The 23,335-nt window shown below is 36.7% G+C and overlaps 1 protein-coding gene across 1 annotated transcript in view; it reads left to right on the forward strand.

Moving 5' to 3' along the window:
• LOC143052971 (uncharacterized) overlaps positions 1-23,335 on the forward strand; it is a 57,919-nt gene that overhangs the window by 18,176 nt on the left and 16,408 nt on the right. Inside the window, exons 3-6 of the mRNA XM_076226148.1 lie at positions 3,592-3,674; positions 5,992-6,063; positions 19,960-20,077; positions 21,401-21,492. Coding sequence (XP_076082263.1) covers positions 3,592-3,674; positions 5,992-6,063; positions 19,960-20,077; positions 21,401-21,492 — 365 coding nt within the window. The remainder of the gene's footprint in view (positions 1-3,591; positions 3,675-5,991; positions 6,064-19,959; positions 20,078-21,400; positions 21,493-23,335) is intronic.

Raw genomic sequence — 23,335 nt, forward strand, 5'->3', positions numbered from 1 at the left:
TAATCATGTTAATTTTGATTTTTAAAAAGACAAACTTTACATTTTCAGTAAATTTTTGCTGGTTAAGTTTTGAAAGATTATACTTAAAAGCTAGATTTTGGAGATTTAAAAGAACAAGGAAATAAAGATATTTTTTTTTAGTAAAAGGGGAGAAATGTAATATCTGTAATATTCATTTGGTACTTTTCTATTCATTTTGGTATTTAACCATATTAACCTTTTTGGTTATTAGCTATACTTGTGTAACCGGATGTTGTTAGCTTGTCTGATGTGAACAATAAATGTGATACTTTATTGGTGTTATTAATTTGGTTAAATCCAGTAGTTTGATGACCATCAACAATCAATACATTATATACTGAAGTTATCATACCAAATCCATCCACTATGAGAAAAAAGTAATCCAATCTTGTTGAACCACTCAAACCAAGCTGAAAGCGTTAATGACCAAACGTCAACCAAAGAGTATAGCAAGAGTAAGAATGACCATAATGCACCTGAGAATTGCATGTACATCAACACTCCTGTTGACCACTCTGTTGCAAAAAAAACAATCAATATTCCGATTGACCAAATTCCTTTCGAAGAAACCACCAATATCCAGTATAATGTAACATCTATGAAGGAAACCAATAATATTCTGAACAGCAACAATAGTGTAACTATAAATAAGATAGCAAAAACTTCTAACAAGTCAACTTCAACAAAACCAAAAACCACTTCAAGACCAAAAACCGGTACAAATAACCGGGATATGGAGCTACATGGTTTTGTAACAGAATTAGAACAAAAGCTAAAGGACCAAGAGAAAACAATTAAACTCCTTCAAAAGAAAGATTCTTTGACCAACAAAACACAAAATAGCAGTTATCATGGAGAAAGGCATATCCAGAACAGTATGGATCCCAGCAACCAAAATCAACAAACTAACCAGAATTCCTATAGAATAGACCCCTTTAACATATATGAAAGGATGCACCAAATGGAAATACAAGCCTTAGAATCTCGAATCAGAGCAATTGAAGTCCAATCAACCCAAAATTTATCTATCTGCTCTGCGCTAACTACGCAAATGGCCCTACAGCTACAACAGAGTATGGCCACAATGAACCATCAAATTAGGCATCTAAACCAACAACACCAATTTGCCAACCCCCAACCAACATGGAATCAACATACCAACGTTAACAATCCAGGTCCACACTTGTTTCAACAACAAAATCAATATCTCAATCCTCAACCAACATGGACCCAACATACCAACTTTAACAATCCAGGTCCATACTCGTTTCAACAACATCCAAATATCCATCTGTTTCCTCAACCTCCAGCTTACCAATTTGCACGTCCACCACCAAATATTCAACATACAAGACAGCTGTTTCCTCCTCATTACAATGCCATGCATCACTTCCCTCAGGCTAACATACTTAATAACTCAAATCCTCAAAGAAATGATCATAGTCGCTATGCAGCTTCATCAACGAAATCTCCTCATCCAAACTACCACAGGCAAATCGATCAAATACCGAAAAATCTATCAGATGATTCACACTATCAAGAAAAACCTGTTCAAAAAGAATTGAACAAAGCGAAAACTCAATACAAATCTGACCAAAAAGAAAGAGCCGAGTACAACACCAACTCAATACTACTAGCACAACGTATGGACACGGAACTGGCAACCAATACAGATGAGGCGAAAAGTCCAAAGTTGCAAATGGAAAAGAGAAATGTAATTGCATCTACTGACAATTCTGTGACTACTTCAACCAATATCCACCAATCACCATCCTGTGAAATAGAAATAAAGCAGACAACAAAAGATACTGGAACTTCATGTAGTGTCGATAGCACACCACGGAATTTTTTAGAACTTCCCGGCCTAAGGAAACAACCACCAGACAACAAATACATGTTTCTCCCTTACAACCAAACCACGAGAGATTAAAAGTTACCACTTTCAATGTTGAAGGGGTCCAAACTAATAAAAACTATACTTTAAACCTATTAAAAGTACAGGATACAATCCTATGTGCTCAAGAACATTGGCTTTGGGACTATGAGAAAGGAAAACTGGATGAAATATTTCCAAATTTTAATAATTACATAAGATGTCATGATACATTCGATCCTATTGTAAATTTCCAAGCACCAAGGGGACAAGCGGGTATTGCTATCTTATGGCCCAAAAAGTGGAACGATTTAATAAGAAAATTGCCAGAAGGCAACGAAAGAGTCATTGCTATCTCTGTTCAAACCAATGATCGACAAGTTTGTATTATCAACTCATACCTACCAACTTCAAATACAAACTCAGTAATAAAATATAGGGAACATTTAGATATTATCAAATTTCTTATACAAAAGTATTGCTATATGGATTTCATAATCTGTGGGGACCTGAACGGAACATTACTCAATTCAAGGCAAAATCAAAATGATAGAATATTAAAAGAGTTTGTCAAAGACTATAATCTACACCAACTAGATGCTGATGATCACCTACACTCTTTCTTTCATCATAATGGAAAATCTACATCTAAAATAGACTACATCCTGTCATCAAATAGCAACCTTATCCACTCTATTCAAACTTTCTCACAAGATGCAATAAATTTATCAGCCCATGTACCAGTCAAGGCTCTTTTAACACTTCAAGCCGACAAACAAAAACTAAAAAAATCATCAAATTTCAGCAACGAAGAACTGCATAAAACAGAATGGGAAAAATGTATACCAGCAATTTACAGTGAAGCAGTGAAAAAATCTTTAGATCAAAATAAAAATCGAAAAGTAACAACAGAAGACCAAACAAATAATCTAATAGATGCAATTAAACAAGCTGCAAGGAAAACAATTCCGACAAAAACTATGAAAATCCGCGGCCCAAGACTAAAAGTTTCACAACATGCAAAAAAGTTACTAACGATTAGTAAGCAGAAACACAGGATATGGGACCTACATGGAAGAAAGAGAGGTGAAGACACTTTTTTTTGGAACTGAAGGAAGCAAAAAGAAACGTAAGAAAAAGATTACGGCAAGAAAGAGCAACTGAATGTAAAGAATTTTATAAAAAAATGGAAAGTGAACCCAACTCTAAATATTTCTACAGATTAATACGCAGAAATACAAACAGCACTAAAGAACTTGCTACAACTCGGTTACAATCCTTGCCCTGTATGGTCTATCATTGTAGAACATGTACAAGGGTCTTGACGCAAGTGGAGGATTATCAAAATGTGGGTCTGCAATGTTTCTAAGCACCAAATCCCTGTATGTCTGTCCGTACATGCTACCCTGCAGATTATGCATACCCACCTTTCAACAGTATGAGAGGAAATCCCATACTGTAACACCACCAGCAACGTATGCAGTCGTTGGGCAAATATTGTTTTGGGAAGTTCATATGATAAAAAAACAAAATATCAAGGAAAATGCTAAAACACACAGTTAAAATAAATGGACGTACCATCACTAGAGAAGTTCATATGAACCGACTTAATGCAATATACGAATGAATAAGTATTTATCTAGTATTGGTTTGATAGATTAAAATTAGTAGATGTTTTTATATTTACTCTGTTTTAGCTGCAAACGTGAGATGCTTTAAATGTGCTGGTGTTCCTAAAATAGAGGATTGTAGTAATACTATAACCTGTGGTGATAACGAGGTATATATATTCATATTGCTGAATTTTTTTTTTCTATTTTATTCAACCAAATAGAGAGTAAAAAAAATGTTCAAGAAAATTAATATGATTTAATGCATTATCTATTTTGGTTGGAGTTAAGAGGTAAGGGGTGGGTTGAGGTGGTATTTAAACCGGATTGATTAGCGGAATGCATCTGAAAAATTAATAAAAGTTAGACAGGACATACACAGGCCACATATGGACTCCTTAAAGGGTGGTTGCAATAGTTCTTAACATGCAGAGAGCGTGTTGTATTAAAGAGGTATCGAATTTGAATCTCCCCATTTCAAATTAACATTTTACATTATGCAAGCAAATTGAACGCCCCATTTTTTCATGTTTTTACTGCCGGTCTGCAGAAGACCAAGTGGAGAATCAAAGGTGATAAGTCGTGTAATAAAGAGGAGGAATATTCCAAATGGAGAATCGGGACTCATGAGACAATCTACGAAGCATTTCATGGATTTGGTGCTCTGGACGGGTAAAGTTATCCTGCTCAAAAATGGCATTTTTCGATTTACTAATGGTAGAAAAAAAAATTCCGTATCAAGACTCATTCGATGGGAACACTTTATTAAGACTGCAAATTGCCAATCAATATTCATAAACGTTCGGTGGGGACACTATGTTATTAAGACTGCAAATTGCCAATCAATATTCATAAACGTTCGGTGGGGACACTATGTTATTTAGACTGCAAATTGCCAATCAATATTCATAAACGTTTGGTGGGGACACTATGTTATTAAGACTTGCCAATCAATATTCATAAACGTTCGGTGGGGACATTATGTTATTAAGACTGCAAATTGCCAATCAATATTCATAAACGTTCGGTGGGGACACTATGTTATTAAGACTGCAAATTGCCAATCAATATTCATAAACGTTCGGCGGGGACACTATGTTATTAAGACTGCAAATTGCCAATCAATATTCATAAACGTTCGGTGGGGACACTATGTTATTAAGACTTGCCAATCAATATTCATAAACGTTCGGTGGGGACATTATGTTATTAAGACTGCAAATTGCCAATCAATATTCATAAACGTTCGGTGGGGACACTATGTTATTAAGACTGCAAATTGCCAATCAATATTCATAAACGTTCGGTGGGGACACTATGTTATTAAGACTGCAAATTGCCAATCAATATTCATAAACGTTCGGTGGGGACACTATGTTATTAAGACTTACCAATCAATATTCATAAACGTTCGGTGGGGACACTATGTTATTAAGACTTGCCAATCAATATTCATAAACGTTCGGTGGGGACACTATGTTATTAAGACTGCAAATTGCCAATCAATATTCATAAACGTTCGGTGGGGACACTATGTTATTAAGACTGCAAATTGCCAATCAATATTCATAAACGTTCGGTGGGGACACTATGTTATTAAGACTTGCCAATCAATATTCATAAACGTTCGGTGGGGACATTATGTTATTAAGACTGCAAATTGCCAATCAATATTCATAAACGTTCGGTGGGGACACTATGTTATTAAGACTGCAAATTGGCAATCAATATTCATAAACGTTCGGTGGGGACACTATGTTATTAAGACTGCAAATTGCAAATCAATATTCATAAACGTTCGGTGGGGACACTATGTTATTAAGACTTGCCAATCAATATTCATAAACGTTCGGTGGGGACATTATGTTATTAAGACTGCAAATTGCCAATCAATATTCATAAACGTTCGGTGGGGACACTATGTTATTAAGACTGCAAATTGCCAATCAATATTCATAAACGTTCGGTGGGGACACTATGTTATTAAGACTGCAAATTGCCAATCAATATTCATAAACGTTCGGTGGGGACACTATGTTATTAAGACTTGCCAATCAATATTCATAAACGTTCGGTGGGGACACTATGTTATTAAGACTTGCCAATTAATATTCATAAACGTTCGGTGGGGACACTATGTTATTAAGACTGCAAATTGCCAATCAATATTCATAAACGTTCGGTGGGGACACTATGTTATTAAGACTGCAAATTGCCAATCAATATTCATAAACGTTCGGTGGGGACACTATGTTATTAAGACTTGCCAATCAATATTCATAAACGTTCGGTGGGGACACTATGTTATTAAGACTTGCCAATCAATATTCATAAACGTTCGGTGGGGACACTATGTTATTAAGACTTGCCAATCAATATTCATAAACGTTCGGTGGGGACACTATGTTCATAAATATTCATAAACGTAGCTCAATATGTTTAGTATCATGGATATTATGATTTTGATTAACTTATTTTTATTTTCAGGAATGTTTTGTGCGTAAAAGTGTGGGAGCTGTCGGTAATACATTGGTCGAATCAGGATGCATGTCAACTAATGTAAGTATACTAAAATGCATATGTTATAAGACAAGAGTATAGTGAAAAGTAAAATCACAAAAATACTGAATACTTAGTCATATTAGTACGTGGAAAACTCAAAAAGGAAAAAAACCGGCAAAATCAAAAGCTTAAACACATCAACAAATAAATAACAACTGTCACATTGCAAAAGATACTAATAGGATATCTAATAAATCAAATCAAAATCAAATATGTTTATTTCCTAATCAAAGGGCCCTTATAGTCATACCAACTACAAACAAATAAATCATAATAGTGTGATGAACATGGTTCATCAGTTTTATTTTACTAGGGTTCATCTTATTTCTTTTATCAAGCTGAAACATTGTTATACGAACTCGTTATGTTTGAAAGTTGAACAGTTGTCTACTTTCGATTTTGTTTTGTTTACATTGCTATGGATATTTATAATATTTAGAATCAGTAACGGACCGGTCGTGGTTAGCATACCCGGAAATATTCCGATCGGTAGTCGTAAACATAAGGGCCGTCATTCAAACGTTTTAGCATTAAGGGTTAGGTAATTATAAACACTCATATGAATAAGACATATGGTATCGTCCAAATTAAATGGTATGGTCCAAAACCTTAGTATATAAACTGATGTGCTGTCAGAACAAGGGTCGCTTGATGGATAATCCAGACGCCTTAAAGAAGGGAAAAGATAATTATCTACACTTTATAAAAGAATTAATAGAATCTGAATAAGAATCTATCTGCGTACCTGAATAAGGTTGCAGGAGTATTAAAGTTGTATTTACGCACCGGGTAATAGGTGCATAGGCGACTGTGCGGAAATACGTGCACTGGTTAGGCAGTGCACAGGCTGAATAAGCCAGATAGTGCACAGGATAGCGGTGCACAGGATAGTAGTGCATAGGTAGACATTAGCAAGGTTTGGAATATTGCACAGGTTAGCACTGGTTGTTGCTTAACACAAGGTCTGTTCAAAGACAGCAACACGTCCCACAAATTGTTATTGTGTGTCAGAGGCAAAAGTTAACAAATTAAAGATAAAAATATAAGAAACGGTGCAGCTTCCAATATCCAGGGGTAAACTTTGGTACGGTACCCAGAAGTCACTACCCCGAGTACGTGACATAATTTTGGTGGCAGCGGTGGGATATTGGCAAGTGCACCTATACTTGATTAAACATGGACGATTTACAACAGCATATAAGTACGTTAGAGGAAGATGTAAAGCAAAAGATAGAAAAGTTGAGACAAACTCAAAATCCTAGGTTTTTGACACCACAACATTCTACCCCAATAGAGCAACCTAGAAACCTGACAGATTCTGGTATTACTCAGACGAGGCGCACGGATTTCGGCGATGTCACAGAGCGCACAGTCCAAACACAGCTTCAACGAGCTGATGATGCACCAACATTGTTTGGACCTTACGTAAGTGAGCACGAACAGGGAGCCCGCTCTAAGCAAGGGCATTACAAAACAACTAGCGCAACGCCCGGTACCAGTAGCGGAGGTTCAGTGGAGATTTCTCCTATCTTAAGACCTAGCCAAAGGAATGCAAAACAGGCTGTCAATAATCAGGAAAAAGTACGCACGCCTGGAAAGAATACGAGAAGAGAAATCAAACTTGCCAATTATGATGGGTCTGGCGAGTGGGTTGATTTTAAATCGCACTTTGAAGCATGTGCTATCATCAATAATTGGGACGAATATGAACAGGGGCTTTACCTTGCCGCTGCCCTTCGCGGGCACGCACAGAGTGTCTTCAGCGATTTACCAACTGATAAGAAAATGAATTATGAGACCTTAGTGAAATCATTAGAAGAGCGTTTTGCTCCGCCAAATCAGAACGAACTATACAGAGTTCAATTAAAGGAGAGACGCCAGCGCGCGAGTGAAACCTTGCCAGAACTAGGACAAACTATACGGCGATTAGTAAACAGAGCATACCCACTAGCACCCACTGAAGTAAAAGAAACATTATCAAAGGATTATTTCTTAGATGCATTGCAGGATAGTGAGATGAGGATAAAAATTAGACAATCCAGACCGCAAAACTTAAACCAAGCAATCTGTTTAGCTGTGGAACTTGAGGCGTTCTACAAAGCACAGAAAATACAAGATTTTGTAAAACCTCAGATGCGGGCTGCGCATGCAGATAATATTACAGAAGAATTATCTAAGGACGATAAGTTTACAGAAATGATGGATTCGTTTACTAAGCAACAGAATTACTTCGAATAGAGTTAAATGCATTTAAAAACAGCGGACAAAAAAACACTGCCGATCCGGAATGGAAACGGAATCAGCAATGTTACAATTGCGGTAAATATGGACATTTAAAGCGAGAATGTAGGCTACGAAAGCAAGGTGGCAACGGGAACGGTCAATACAGGAACCACGAGAACGGCTCTGCAAGGCCAGTACATTCTCGAACAAGAAGACAGCGGAGAAAACAAATCAAGCTCAATGTTCAAAATAACTCGACGAAAGAAGCAGGGGCATATATAGACGTAGCTATAGGAAATATAAAAGCCAGTTTTCTCGTTGACACAGGCGCAACTGTCACTCTTATATCAAATAAACTATTCATAGTTTGAGAAAAGAAGAGATGCCAAACCTCAATCAAGTGGTTCAAACTATTATGTCAGCAAACGGCTCTGAACTAAACATTACGGGAAAAGGTGAATTTCACATCTGGATTGATCATAACGTATATTTAGCAGAGGCAGTAGTAGCGGATCTTGCTTTAGATGGCATAATTGGTTTAGATTTTCTCAAGAAAAATAGATGTCTGATTAATTTACAAGAAGAACATATGGTTTGCAATAACCAGGTGATACCACTGAACTTCACTGGACAGCTTGGTTGCTATAGAGTGTCTGTAGTTGAAGATACATGCATACAGCCAGGCACAGAAGCTTTGGTCCGGGGTCACATCAACGAATATCCGTCAACAAAGAATGAAGTAGGCTTAGGAATCATTGAACCCTGTGACAAATTTGTAGCAAAGGACAGTGCCTTAATGGCAAGAACTTTAGTTAAAGCCTCAGAAACCGTACCACTGCGCTTTATGAATGTATCGAATGTAGTGAAGATAATAAGAGCTGGGACAATTGTAGGAAATATAAGCCCTATTCAGGACGTGATAAGCGACGACAAAAATATTACTGATATCCATAAGGATCAGAACCTAAGAATTGAATTGCTAAAATTACTGAGTAATTGCAGCGAGAATCTTAGCCAGGAGCAAAAACGTGGAGTTGAAAATCTTCTCAATGAATACAAAGATCTTTTTGCAGCATCCGACAGGGACTTAGGTAGAACTAATTTGGTACGCCACACCATAAATACAGGAAATAATGCACCAGTAAAACAACCGCCTCGCCGCACCCCCATTCATATGCGAGAGAAAGTCGATAGACATATCGATGACATGCTTGAACGCGGAGTAATTGAGCCAGCCGACGGTCCATGGTCGTCTGGGATAGTACTGGTAAAGAAAAAGGATGGTACTACACGCTTTTGCGTTGATTATCGCAAGGTCAACGATTTAACAGTAAAAGACGCATATCCATTACCCCGCATCGACGACTCATTGGAGCAATTGTCCGGAAATAAATGGTTCTCTACTTTAGACCTTTGTTCGGGATACTGGCAGGTGGAAATGGCAGAGAAAGATCGCCCGAAAACTGCATTTGCCAGCCGAAGGGGACTGTTTCAATTTCGACAGATGCCATTCGGCCTTGCCTGTGCACCAGCAACCTTTGAAAGATTAATGGAGAGAGTATTGGCGGGACTGCAGTGGAGTATATGTCTAGTTTATCTGGACGATATAATTGTGGTTGGAAAATCGTTTGAGGAAATGCTCGAAAATCTGCGATCGGTTTTTGATCGACTAAAGGGAGCTGGCCTTAAGCTCAAACCCAAGAAGGGCACACTATTTTCAAAGAAAGTTAACTTTCTTGGACATGTCGTCACTGAGGAAGGTGTAGCCACGGATCCAGAAAAGATAAAGAGCATAAAGGATTGGCCCATTCCAGTTGATGCGAGCGAATTACGTTCATTCTTGGGTCTCTGTGGACAGAAGAATGTCAGGAAGCTTTTCAAGCCTTGAAAGGAAAACTAACTAAAGCACCCATTCTTGCACATCCAGACTTATCTAGACCATTCATTCTAGACACTGACGCAAGTAATAACGCTATCGGAGCTGTGCTATCACAGGAAATTGATGGTAAAGAGAGAGTCATTGCTTTTGGAAGCAGAACATTATCAAAAACAGAACGGAAATATTGTGTCACTAGAAAGGAACTCTTATCAGTAGTACACTTCGTCAAAAGTTTTCGTCATTTTCTGTATGGCCGAGCATTCATCGTTCGAACGGACCACAGCTCATTGCAATGGTTGTTAAACTTCAAAAACGCAGAAGGACAATTAGCGAGATGGCTTGAAGTGTTGAGTACATATGACATGAAAATTAAACACAGGCCAGGAAGTCAGCACCAGAATGCAGACGCGTTAAGTAGGATACCTTGTAGACAGTGTGGATATAGCTCTGATTGGAAGGCACAACAACTTGTACAGACAGTGTCATCAAAGCCCGATGAATGTGAAAGAGACTAGGAGGACGACACAGAAATATCCCTCAAACATCTTCAAGACAATGACAAAAATTTGCAAATTGTAAGACAATGGGTACAAGATGGGCACAAACCTAACTTGAAAAATCTAGGAGAGTACAATTATGTTATTAAAAGCTTATGGTCGCAGTTTGATGACCTGAAGATTCAGGATGGAGTACTTTGCAAGGTGCACAGAGACAACAACAAAAGTAGAGTGATAGTGCCCCTTACAGAAAGACGTCGAATACTTCAGCAGTGCCATGATAACAAGACGTCAGGACACCTTGGCATCAAGAAAACGCAATCTAGAATCAAAGATAGGTTCTACTGGCCTGGTGTACGACATGACATAGTAGCCTATATAGCCGGTTGTGAAATCTGTGCCAAGAGAAAAGGTCCGAATAAACGGCAAAGGGCTCCTATGCAGTTGCAAAAATCGGGTTACCCAATGGAAAGAATTGCTATGGATATATTGGGAGAACTACCCGAAACCGAGAGAGGGCACAAGTATATCCTAGTCATTAGCGATTATTACAGCAAATGGACGGAAAGCTTTCCAATGCCTAACATGCTTGCATCAACTGTAGCCAATATATTAGTAGCAGAGGTTATTACGCATTTCGGCGTGCCTACTGTAGTTCACTCTGACCAAGGCTCGCAGTTTGAGAGCGAATTATTTCAGGAAATGTGCCACTTATTACAGATAGACAAGACTAGAACCACACCCTACCATCCGCAGTGTGACGGAATGGTAGAGAGATTTAATGGAACATTGGCTAAAGATGATGATGGCAAACGATGCACATTTATCTAATATTAAAAACCACTATCGGACGGAAGTGAAATTCTCCGGTAAACATGAAATCATTTAAAATATTGTAATATTATAATGTAACATCAATTTACTTTTATTAGATATTCTCCCTGGATACCTAATAACTAATATATCAGGGATACTTAGTGCAATGCTGTACACTAAGTAAATTGTTAACAGCAATAGAGTGCAATAAAAATATATTATCCACGTTAAAAAAAAAAAACATTGGCTAAAATGTTGACGGCTTATGTTGACGAACACCATTCGAATTGGGATTGTTTATTGCCCTACGTTATGATGGCATATAGATCAGCTCAACATGAGACCACAGGATGTACGCCTAATCGCATGATGTTAAGGTCGCGAAGTTGCTACACCTGTAGACCTCATGTACGATGTACCTGATTATTTAAAGAAAATTCCACAAAACAGATGGGCATGGGAACTTCAAGAACGAATGGAAGAAGCTCACCACTTTGTTAGAAAACACGTAGGACAGGAAATGGTGCGTCAGAAAAAGTATTATGACAAACAGTTAAACTGGTGCAAATTTAGGAAAGACGACCAAGTATATGTATTCTTTCCCATTCGAAAAGCTGGTCATTCTCCAAAATTCACATCTTACTGGCGTGGTCCTTTTCGAGTTCTTAAAGAATACTCGGATGTTAACTATCTCATTAACTGTGGTAGGCGTGGCCGACCACAGGTCCTTCATGTAGATAGAATGAGGTTGTGCAAGGGCCAACTACTGAGAGGAGAAACAGAGAGGAACGAAAATAATAATGATGCTTTTGTGCCGGAAAGTGTGTTACCCGAAATTTTCAATGAGGAGCTTGATAGTGCTGACAACATTGTTGATCAAAGTGATTCAAGGGATGAGTCAGGCTACGCAGGGCGTCCACGCAGGGTTACCAAGCAGCCGGCATGGCTTCATGATTTTGTTCGATAATTTGGATCTCATTGTTGTATATATATTCCTATCATGTATATAAATATAAAAAAAAAATAGTAATGGAAAAGTGAAGGAATCACTATCTAAATGTTATTTTGTTGTATATTTTAATATGATGTCCGTCGGATGGGGACGTTAAATCCGAGGTCCCGTGTTCAAGGAGTACCACGCTTTGTGCACGTTAAAGATCCCTCTCAACAAGCTCTTTGAGTGGTCCATAAGTGGCCGGTTGTTAGGCAAAATTATTTCATACCGGTTTTGGCTTTGATGTTTTCAGTGGTTTTCAAATGTAACATTTGGCTTGTTGGTTTTAAAGGTTAAAAATTGGTGGCTCTAAAATATGTCAGCATACATGTTTCAAATAAAGATGTAAAACGATGTAAGGGTACTTATGATTAAGTTGACGTGTTTAAGTTGATGTCCATGTTCAACGTTTCCTCCAGTGTAAAGACAATAGTATACAGTTGAGTGGGAATCTTGTCATGTCGGGTAGATCATACATCTACGAGTTGTTCTAGTGGTTAGCTACTGAAGAAGTAACGGTTATAATTGTGGTTTTTAAATGGCATGCCTCGAGGCAATACCCGGATAGAGTTTGGGACTGAAAAATGTCCACTTGATGTAGATGTGCTCAATTGATTTCGATAAATGCGGGGACGCATTTCCTGGAGGCGTGAGTAATGTGATGAACATGGTTCATCAGTTTTATTTTACTAGGGTTCATCTTATTTCTTTTATCAAGCTGAAACATTGTTATACGAACTCGTTATGTTTGAAAGTTGAACAGTTGTCTACTTTCGATTTTGTTTTGTTTACATTGCTATGGATATTTATAATATTTAGAATCAGTAACGGACCGGTCGTGGTTAGCATACCCGGAAATATTCCGATCGGTAGTCGTAAACATAAGGGCCGTCATTCAAACATTTTAGCATTAAGGGTTAGGTAATTATAAACACTCATATGAATAAGACATATGGTATCGTCCAAATTAAATGGTATGGTCCAAAACCTTAGTATATAAACTGATGTGCTGTCAGATCAAGGGTCGCTTGATGGATAATCCAGACGCCTTAAAGAAGGGAAAAGATAATTATCTACACTTTATAAAAGAATTAATAGAATCTGAATAAGAATCTATCTGCGTACCTGAATAAGGTTGCAGGAGTATTAAAGTTGTATTTACGCACCGGGTAATAGGTGCATAGGCGACTGTGCGGAAATACGTGCACTGGTTAGGCAGTGCACAGGCTGAATAAGCCAGATAGTGCACAGGATAGCGGTGCACATGATAGTAGTGCATAGGTAGACATTAGCAAGGTTTGGAATATTGCACAGGTTAGCACTGGTTGTTGCTTAACACAAGGTCTGTTCAAAGACAGCAACACGTCCCACAAATTGTTATTGTGTGTCAGAGGCAAAAGTTAACAAATTAAAGATAAAAATATAAGAAACGGTGCAGCTTCCAATATCCAGGGGTAAACTTTGGTACGATACCCAGAAGTCACTACCCCGAGTACGTGACAATAGACACAATATTATCATAATAAAGTACATAGTTGAAGTAATTTATCTTAAACGTCCAAATAATTCTCCATACTCCAAAATTCGTCAATTCCAATATTTTCATATATTTTATTTAAAACAAATAATGATAAGTTCTTTGGTAGTAGTTGAAATACTGGAAGAGTCAAATATAAAAAGGAAGATATGATATGATTGCCAATGAGACAACTTTCCACAAGGGACCAAAATGACACAGAAATTAACAACTATAGGTCACCGTATAGTCCGGCGGCTACAAGCATATTTCAGACGAATTGTGCGCATCCTGCTACAAGCATGAAATTTGGCTAAGACCTTCCTCAACTATTACTCTTTTATTTCAGATAGAGAGGCATTTGAAAAAAATGTCTCACTTCCGGTAAAATCCAAAATGGCGGACGTCATACTTAAATCAGCCGAATATCGAAGGCTAGTGTGTAAAAATGTGTTATTATCATGCTACTATCTTAAAATTTGGTACAAACCTTTGTTTTTTACTACTTTTGGATAAATTAAATAGATTAGATGTCTTCAGAAACCCTACTTCCGGTTAAAATCCAACATGGTGGACATTGTACTTATTTTTTAAGGAGGGTAATTGAAATGTGTTTTAACGTATTACTACTATCATTACATTGTGCATGAATCTTTCTTTGGTGCTTCTGATGGATACAATGGATAAGACATATGTCTTAAAAACCCTTACTTCCGGTAATATCCAAAATGGCGGACATAGAAATATCAATTTATTATACAAATTTTCAACTTTTTTTAAAATGTAAAGAAAATGATTTTTTTTTGTGCTGGTCATTAAACTTTTGGCTTTAAGTTATCCCCAAGAGCACTTATACTATCATGTTGTAAATGTTTAAATATAAAGTTGACACTTCCGGTAAAAATATGACGTAAATTTCAAAGATGAGTCCTCAATCCATTTCTTCGATGTAGAGTTTTGGATAGATTGATTAAAACAAAATAAAATCACTATAGTACTAAAACATAATTAAAATTACTACAATTTTCGGTCCAAAATAACGATCACCACGACATGCACACATCGCAGTGAACGGGATTCCCTATTTTCCACATTAAAAATGACCACGATATCCTTTCTTACAAGATATACACATTCTTTGTGTATATCTCTTTCATATTCATTTGATAAAATTTACTGTTTGCAATAGCATGAATTGTTCTATATAAGAATGTTCTTATCCCGGGCATAAAAACAATGCCGTATTTTGCGAAACCTTTTCAACTTTTGATCTTCAGTGCTGTACAACTTTGTACTTTTTTCACGTTCGATCTTTTATATCTGGGCGTCACTGGTGAGTCTTGTGTGGGCAAGGCGCGTTTTTGGCGTATTGAATTTTGGACCTGATGCTTTTTGTTATCTATTAATCATGTTTTTCTGTGTCTAATATGTTCTCCTGTTTGTTTGTGTTGTGGTCCTGTGGTGTTGTGTTGTCGTTTCGGTGTTGTATTTTACTTTGCCATTAAAGTGCGAGGTTTGGCATGCCTTAAAACCAGGTTCAACCCACCACTTTTATTCCCCTTTAAAAGTGTCCTGTACCAAGTCAGGAAGATGGTCATTGTTATAATATTGTTCGTTTCTCTTTGTGTTGCATTTTAACGTTGAGTCGTTTGTGTTTTCTCTTATTTTTGAGATATTGAGATAAGACGTGGCACGGTACTTGTCTATCCCAAATTCATGTATTTGGTTTTCATGTTACATTTGTTATTCTCGTGGTGTTTTGTCTGATGATTGGTCTGTTTCTGTGTGTGTTGCGTTTCGGTGTTGTGTCGTTGTTCTCCTCTTATATTTAATGCGTTTCGCTCGGTTTTGGTTTGTTACCCCGATTTTGTTTTTTGTCCATGGATTTATGAGTTTTGAACAGCGGTATACTACTGTTGCCTTTATTTACATCCCCCAAGGGTGACTGGGGTATAGAAATATGGTCACTTGGTCTTCTCCCGACCGGCAGTAAAACGCTTACCGAAGTGGGGCGTCCGTTTTGCTGTGCGGGATGTATCAAGTTCGCAGTCACGTCCGGTCAGAAGGGGGACGTTAAATCCGATGCCTCGTGTAAAGAGAGTGCCACGCTCTTTGCACGTTAAGAACCCTTGCAACAACTCTTTTGAGGGGTCCGTAGGTCGCCTGTTGCAAGGCAAAATTTCTGTCCCTATCCAAAATACCCTCATTTTTTCAGTGGTAGTCCAAATTTCCCCGACCATCATCCCGGATGGTCTCTATCGTATCAACCTACCTATTGTATTTATTGTGAACTTGTTCTCGTCCTGAATATGCATGAAATATTTGCCACTGGACGTTAAGCAACCAACAATCAATCAATCAATCCTTTCTTACATCCACAATGTACAAGCTTCTGACAAATTGATGAGGCCTCAAAAAGATTTTTTTTAAAAGTTATCCTCTTTGTCCCCGCCCGGAGTGGGTAGCATAAGAGCCAATACCAAGTTCTCCCTGAACACCTACCTAAGTATATTGCATGATTTACATGCTGGAAAAGACTAGACCAAGTTGAGGGAATAGCCTCAAAAAGCCTTCCCTTTTGCGCAAATAGTTATTTTCTTGCTTCTTTAACCATGTTTTACCCATCTGTTAAGTTTGTGCGATCTTACAGTAAAACCCCGGTGATTTAGTCCGATCAATCATCATTCTTTTTGTTGAAGTCACATCTTCAAATGCAATCAATGTCTCCCACATAGTCTTTTCCCCCCTTTCTAGCAAAGAGAGAACCATATCACAACAGGTAAAGGCATGAATAACAATAAGTGTGTCAGATCACTCATTGCCTAGTGCATTTGAAAGGCCATTGATAGATATTAATCCAAAGTCTTTTGCCCTCCCAAACACAATCCATAGTTCGTCTACCCCTTTGTCACGGAATAGCGAAACAGTAGTGACAGCATCATCATTAACGACTGTTCGAATCATGACTCGTTTAAGTTCGTGTTTCACTGCATCAGACACATGAACCATGATTCTAGTGTCTGCCTCTAAATGTGAACTTGGTGCTGAACTTGAAATACATCACGTGGTGGATAAGATAGACCATTTGTTGCTATAACTTCCATACGCATCCAAGACCTCATCCACTCGTATTACAGTTTCAATGTATTTTATTAAGGTAAGGACATAATACACAATCAGCATACTCGTTAGACCGCAATTCACAGTCGGAGAGCTGATTTCCCACATTTACAAAGACTGTGGTATTGTTTCTCACATCCATTAATTCCAAAAACACATATTTTCTCGCCTTGATAACCCAATCTGTTTCTTTTTTTCGATCTTACAACAAAACCACGTATCGTTTTCAATGCCATTAAATTTATCAAATCCATATGGTGATGTTGGCTGGTCAATCATCATTCTAAATGCTAAAGTCACATCTTCAAACTACCATTAATGTCACCAACGCAGTTCCTTTTCCAGCAAACGTGTTATCTTTTAATGCCTAGTGCATTTGAAAGGTCATGGATTGATATATATCTTATGCTTTTCCCCCTTCCAAATGCAAACCAAAGTTTGTCTGCCCCTATGTCACGGAATAGCGAAACAGCAATGACATCAGTATCGACTGTTCGAGTCATGACTCAGTTAATTCTGTGTTTCACTGCATCAGACACATCGATCTTGATTCTAGTGTCAGTCTCTTCGTGTAAATATCGTGCTAAACTTGAAACATCATCAAGTGGTGGATAACACTGAACATCCTGAGCATTTGTTGCTACAACTATCTTGTACTCATAATTGTCTTGAGCAAGCTGCTGTGAATGAAAACTTAAAAGTTCTTTCTTATTGTCGTAATCTCTCAGAAAACATTGCCAATTTTGAGGATGTTTTTAACCCTGGATTCGTCTGTGTATTCCCTTTCCCCTAATTGTTGCTCTTTCTTCTTTTAGCAGCTTTCAAACTACCAGTATTGTCTATGTTCGCATCCAACACTACATCCACTGTTGTTACAGTTTCAAGGTGTTTCCTAACGAGTATGATGATTGGGTATTATGTCCTTACCTTAATAAAATACCTTGAAACTGTAACAAGAGTGGACGAAGTCTTTGATGAGTATGGTTGTTGTAGCAACAAATGCTCAGGGTATTCTATCTTATCAACCACGTGATGTATTTCAAGTGTAGCACCATGTTCACATAAAGAGACAGACACTAAAATCATGGTGCATACGTCTGATGCTTTTAAACACGAACTTAAACGAGTCATAATTTACAGTCACTGATGATGCTGTCAATACTATTTCGCTATTCCGTGACATAGGGGCAGACAAACTATGGATTGTGTTTAGGGAGGCAAAAATCTTTGGATTAATATCTATCAATGGCCTTTCAAATGCACTATGCAATGAGTGATCACACACACTTATTTCTGACCCATACCTTTACCGGTTGTGATACGGTTCTCTCTTTGCTTGAAAAGGTAAAAAAGACTGTGTGAGAGACATTGATGGTATTTAATGATGTGACTTTAACATAAAGAATGATGATTGATCAGCATAAATCACCGGGGTTTTACTGTGAGATCGCACAAACTTCTCAGATGGAGCTAACATGATTAACGAAGTAAGAAAATCATTTTTTGCACAAAAGGGAAGGCTAATTATAAGTGAGGCTATGCCCACAACTTGGTCTAGTCTTTTCAAGCAGGTAAAACGTGCAATATACTAATGCAGGTGTTTAGTGAGAAGAGCTTGGGATTGGCTCTTATGCTACCTAGTCCAGTCACTAATGGATTGCGAAGGGACAATGAGGGTCCCTTTTAAAAAAAACTCTTTCTGAGGCCTAATCATTTTTTCAGAAGCTTGTACATTGTGGATGTTAGAAAGGATGCCGCGGTCATTTTTTATGTGGAAAATCGGGTCTCCCGTGCACTGCCTTGTGTGCATGTGTTGTTGACTGTGAATAAACTTGTATTCTTGGCCAAATAGTAGTCGTTTTAAATATGTTTAAGTACTAAAGTGATTTTATTTTGTTTTAATCAATCTATCCAAAACTCTACATCGAAGAAATGGATTGAGGAATCATCTTTGAAATTTACGTCATATTTTTACCGGAAGTGTCAACTTTATGTTTAAACATTTACAACATGATAGAATAATTGGTTTTGGGGATAACTTAAAGCCAAAAGTTTAATGACCAGCACAAAAAAAAAATCATTTTCTTTACATTTTAAGAAGAGTTGAAAATTTGTATGATAAATTGATATTTCTATGTCCGCCATTTTGGATATTACCGGAAGTAAGGGTTTTTAAAAACATATGTCTTATACATTGTATCCATCAGAAGCACCAAAGAAAGGTTCCTGCACAATGTAATGATAGTAGCAATACGTCAAAACACATTTCAATTACCCTCCCTAAAAATAAGCTTAATTAAGTACAATGTCCACCATGTTGGATTTTAACCGGAAGTAGGGTTTCTGAAGACATCTAATCTATTTAATTTATCCAAAAGTAGTAAAAAACAAAGGTTTGTACCAAATTTTAAGATAGTAGCATGATAATAACACATTTTTACACACTAGCCTTCGATATTCGGCTAATTTAAGTATGACGTCCGCCATTTTGGATTTTACCGGAAGTGAGACATTTTTTTCAAATGCCTCCCTATCTGAAATAAAAGAGTAATAGTTAAGGAAGGTCTATGCAAAATTTCATGCTTGTAGCAGGATATGCACAATTCGTCTGAAATATGCTTGTAGCCGCCGGACTAGTACGGCCTTCAACAATTATTAAAGCCCATACCGCATAGTCAGCTATAAAAGGCCCCGAAATGACAATTTAAAACATTTCAAACGAGAAAACTAACGGCCTTATTTTTATGAAAAAATGAACGAAAAACAAATATGTAACACATAAACAAACGACAACCACTGAATTACAAGCTGCTGACTTTAACTTTAACGTTACTTTCTACTTTTAAAGGTATGTAAACTCATATCATCGGGAAAACGATCTACAGAGATGAACAAGAGAGCATCTGTCGGTTGTTTTCAGTGCTGTAACTCGGACTTTTGCAACAAACATTTGTGTACATCACAGCGTAAGTTTCATATAAAAAAGTAAAATCAAAAAAATACCGAACAAGTAGGAAAATCCAAAACGAAAAGTCCCTAATCAAATGGCAAAATCAAAAGCTCAAATACATCAAACGAATGGATAACAACTGTCATATTCCTGACTTGGTACTGGTATTTTATTATGTTGAAAAAAGTGGATTAAAACTTGTTTTATAGCTAGCTTATATAGTTTCGTCCCCGAGGGTATCACCAGCCCAGTAGTGAGCACTTTAATGTTGACATGAATATCAATCATGTGGTCATTTTTATAAATTTCCTGTTAAAAAACTTTATTGAAAAACTAAGGATTTTCTTATCCAAGGCATATATTACCTTAGCCGTATTTGGCGCAACCTTTTGGAATTGTGGATTCTCAATGCTGTTCAACTTTGTACTTGTTTGGCTTTACAACTATTTTGATCTGAGCATCACTGATGAGTCTTATGTAGACGAAACGCGCGTCTGGCGTAGTAAATTATAATCCTGTTACCTTTGATAACTATATATTAACCTCCCACTTGTATGCCATTCGCATATATTGACAACGATGTGTGAACAAAACAAATAGATACAATAGATACACATGTCAAACCCATATACAAAAATAAGAAGATGTAATGAGACAACTCTCCACCAGAGACCGAATGGCCAAGGATTACAACTACAGGTCACCATACAGCTGTCAATAATGAGCAAAACCCATACCGCATAGTCAGCTCTAATACGCTTTGAAAAGGCACATATATAACGTGGTGGGTTGTATAAGATTGTCGATCGTTCCCCCAACTTGGAACAGTGGTGTATCAATACAACATACGAACCAACTATAAAAGTGAAAAATTGTCATTTAAAATTGACTGAACTCAGATCTATATAAAGCAAAAACATATTTAACAAAAATTTAATTAAATGTTGAAATCAAATTGAATGGTTAAAAGTCTGAGTTCTATATGCATGTGTGTATACTTTTACACTCTTGGTTTTGATAGGTTTATCCAAGTGTTTATTCTTGTGTTTTTATCGTCAAATTTGTCTTTTAACAATAAGAGTACCTACCAAGATTGTATTTTAAAAAATGCGTATACATTTTCAGCTGATATTTTTTTCATCAAATATTAACGAGAAAATTTACCGCAATGTAAACTGTATCAATTCGAATTTCCTGTTAATTTGGTCTCATACAAATAAATATCTTCTGATACACATTGTTCTAGATTTCCTGTGACTTTAGATTTTTCTTTTTTATATTGACGAGTGATCTGTTCTTGATAGTAAATCTTCAGTTTGTGTATGATATTTTGTTTAAGCCTTACACGCAAACCACTTGGAGTGCTTTAGCTGTAATGATGTTTTGAAACCAGAACATTGTACACAAACATACGTTTGTGGCAGAGAACAGGTGAGAATCATTCGCAGCAAAATCACAGTTCATAAATTGTCAGGAAATCGATAATATCATGGACAAACACAAACAATGGCGAAACGAAAATCGAGTGCAAATAAAAATAAAAACTAAGCATATGCTGCTTCACATGTAAAGCTTCGATTACGGCTTAAATGATTGTACTACAATAAGAATAGATGTATGTATTATGTTGCAACTAGGTAATAAGTAAAATAACAAAAATACCGTACTCCGCGGAAAATTCGAAACGGAAAGTCCATAAACAAATGATAAAATCAAAAGCTCAAATAAAGACAACAGTGTTATACCGCTGTTTGAAAGTCATAAATCAATTGAAAAAAAACAAATTCGGGTTACAAACTAAAACCGAGAGAAACACATCATATACAAGAGGAAAATAATAAAACGATAGAAACACTAAAATGCAACACAAAACAAAAGACAGAGCAACACACATCAGATGAATAGCAAACAACTGTCATATTCCTGTCTTGGTAAAGGCATTTCCTAATGTAGATAAAATGGTTGACTATCCGAACCTCACACTTTTATGACAGTCAAATATAATTCCACTAAGTTGACAACAATGTGTGAACAAATCAAAAAGACATAATAGGTAAAAATGTCCACAGATATACATATATGACAATATATTTGATTTTGTCTTAACATATTCTCAACATAACAAGTGTTTCTCAACAAAGTCTCAAGGTTTTAAATTGAGTTTTTTTTCACATATTAAGTAAGGATTTTCTTATCCCAGGCATAGATTACCTTAGCCGTATTTGGCACAACTTTTTGGAATTTTGGATCCTCAATGATCTTCAACTTTGTACTTGTTTGGCTTTATAAATATTTTGATATGAGCGTCACTGATGAGTCTTATGTAGACGAAACGCGCGTCTGGCGTACTAAATTATAATCCTGGTACCTTTGATAACTATTATCTCCCCTTATACTTTTGTCTTTTTACCACATATCCTCAATTCGCTTAAAACAATTTTTTCTTCAAAATATTCGTTACTTTTGTTAAGTTTGAACAAAATCGTTCAGGTTATATGTAATAAGAGTTATTTTTGTTTTGTGTTTGACATGAGTGGAATGTTGAAGAAACTCACAAACCTGTTAAGTATCTTAAGAAAGGGTTCAGATATATACCAAAAACCATACATTTAGTTAATTGCCATGATTCAATAGCACCAATTGTATTGCAACTAGGTACTTGGTGGAGGCTTACAAATAATAATCGTTTAAACATTTTACAGCAAGGCCCTAACTTATTCAAATTTATGATGTAACCTATATATGTTTTCCTACTGAAAAGTCGAATGTCTCACTAAGAACATAACTAAATCAAGAATGCTTCTGTAAAACGATTATTAAAGCAATCGAGCTCATCCATTTAGTTCTGTGTTTATTGTTTATCCATCTCAAATTGTGGCTTTATCAGTGATCGACTTATAAGTAGTTAAGTTTAATTGTTTATTCATCTCAAACTGTGGCTTTATCAGTGATCAAGTTATAAGTAGTTATGTGTTTATTGTTTATTCATCTCAAACTATGGCTTTATCAGTGGTCGACTTATAAGTAGTTATGAGTTTATTGTTTATCAATCTCAAATTGTGGCTTTATCAGTGGTCGACTTATAAGTAGTTTAGTGTTAATTGTTTATTCATCTCAAATTGAGGCTTTATCAGTGGTCGACTTATAAGTAGTTATGTGTTTATTGTTTATTCATCTCAAATTGTGGCTTTCTCAGTGGTCGACTTATAAGTAGTTATGTGGTTATTGTTTATTCATCTCAAATTGTGGCTTTCTCAGTGGTCGACTTATAAGT

This window comes from Mytilus galloprovincialis, chromosome 11, assembly GCF_965363235.1.
Source record: "Mytilus galloprovincialis chromosome 11, xbMytGall1.hap1.1, whole genome shotgun sequence".
NCBI classification, from domain to species: Eukaryota; Metazoa; Mollusca; class Bivalvia; order Mytilida; family Mytilidae; genus Mytilus; species Mytilus galloprovincialis.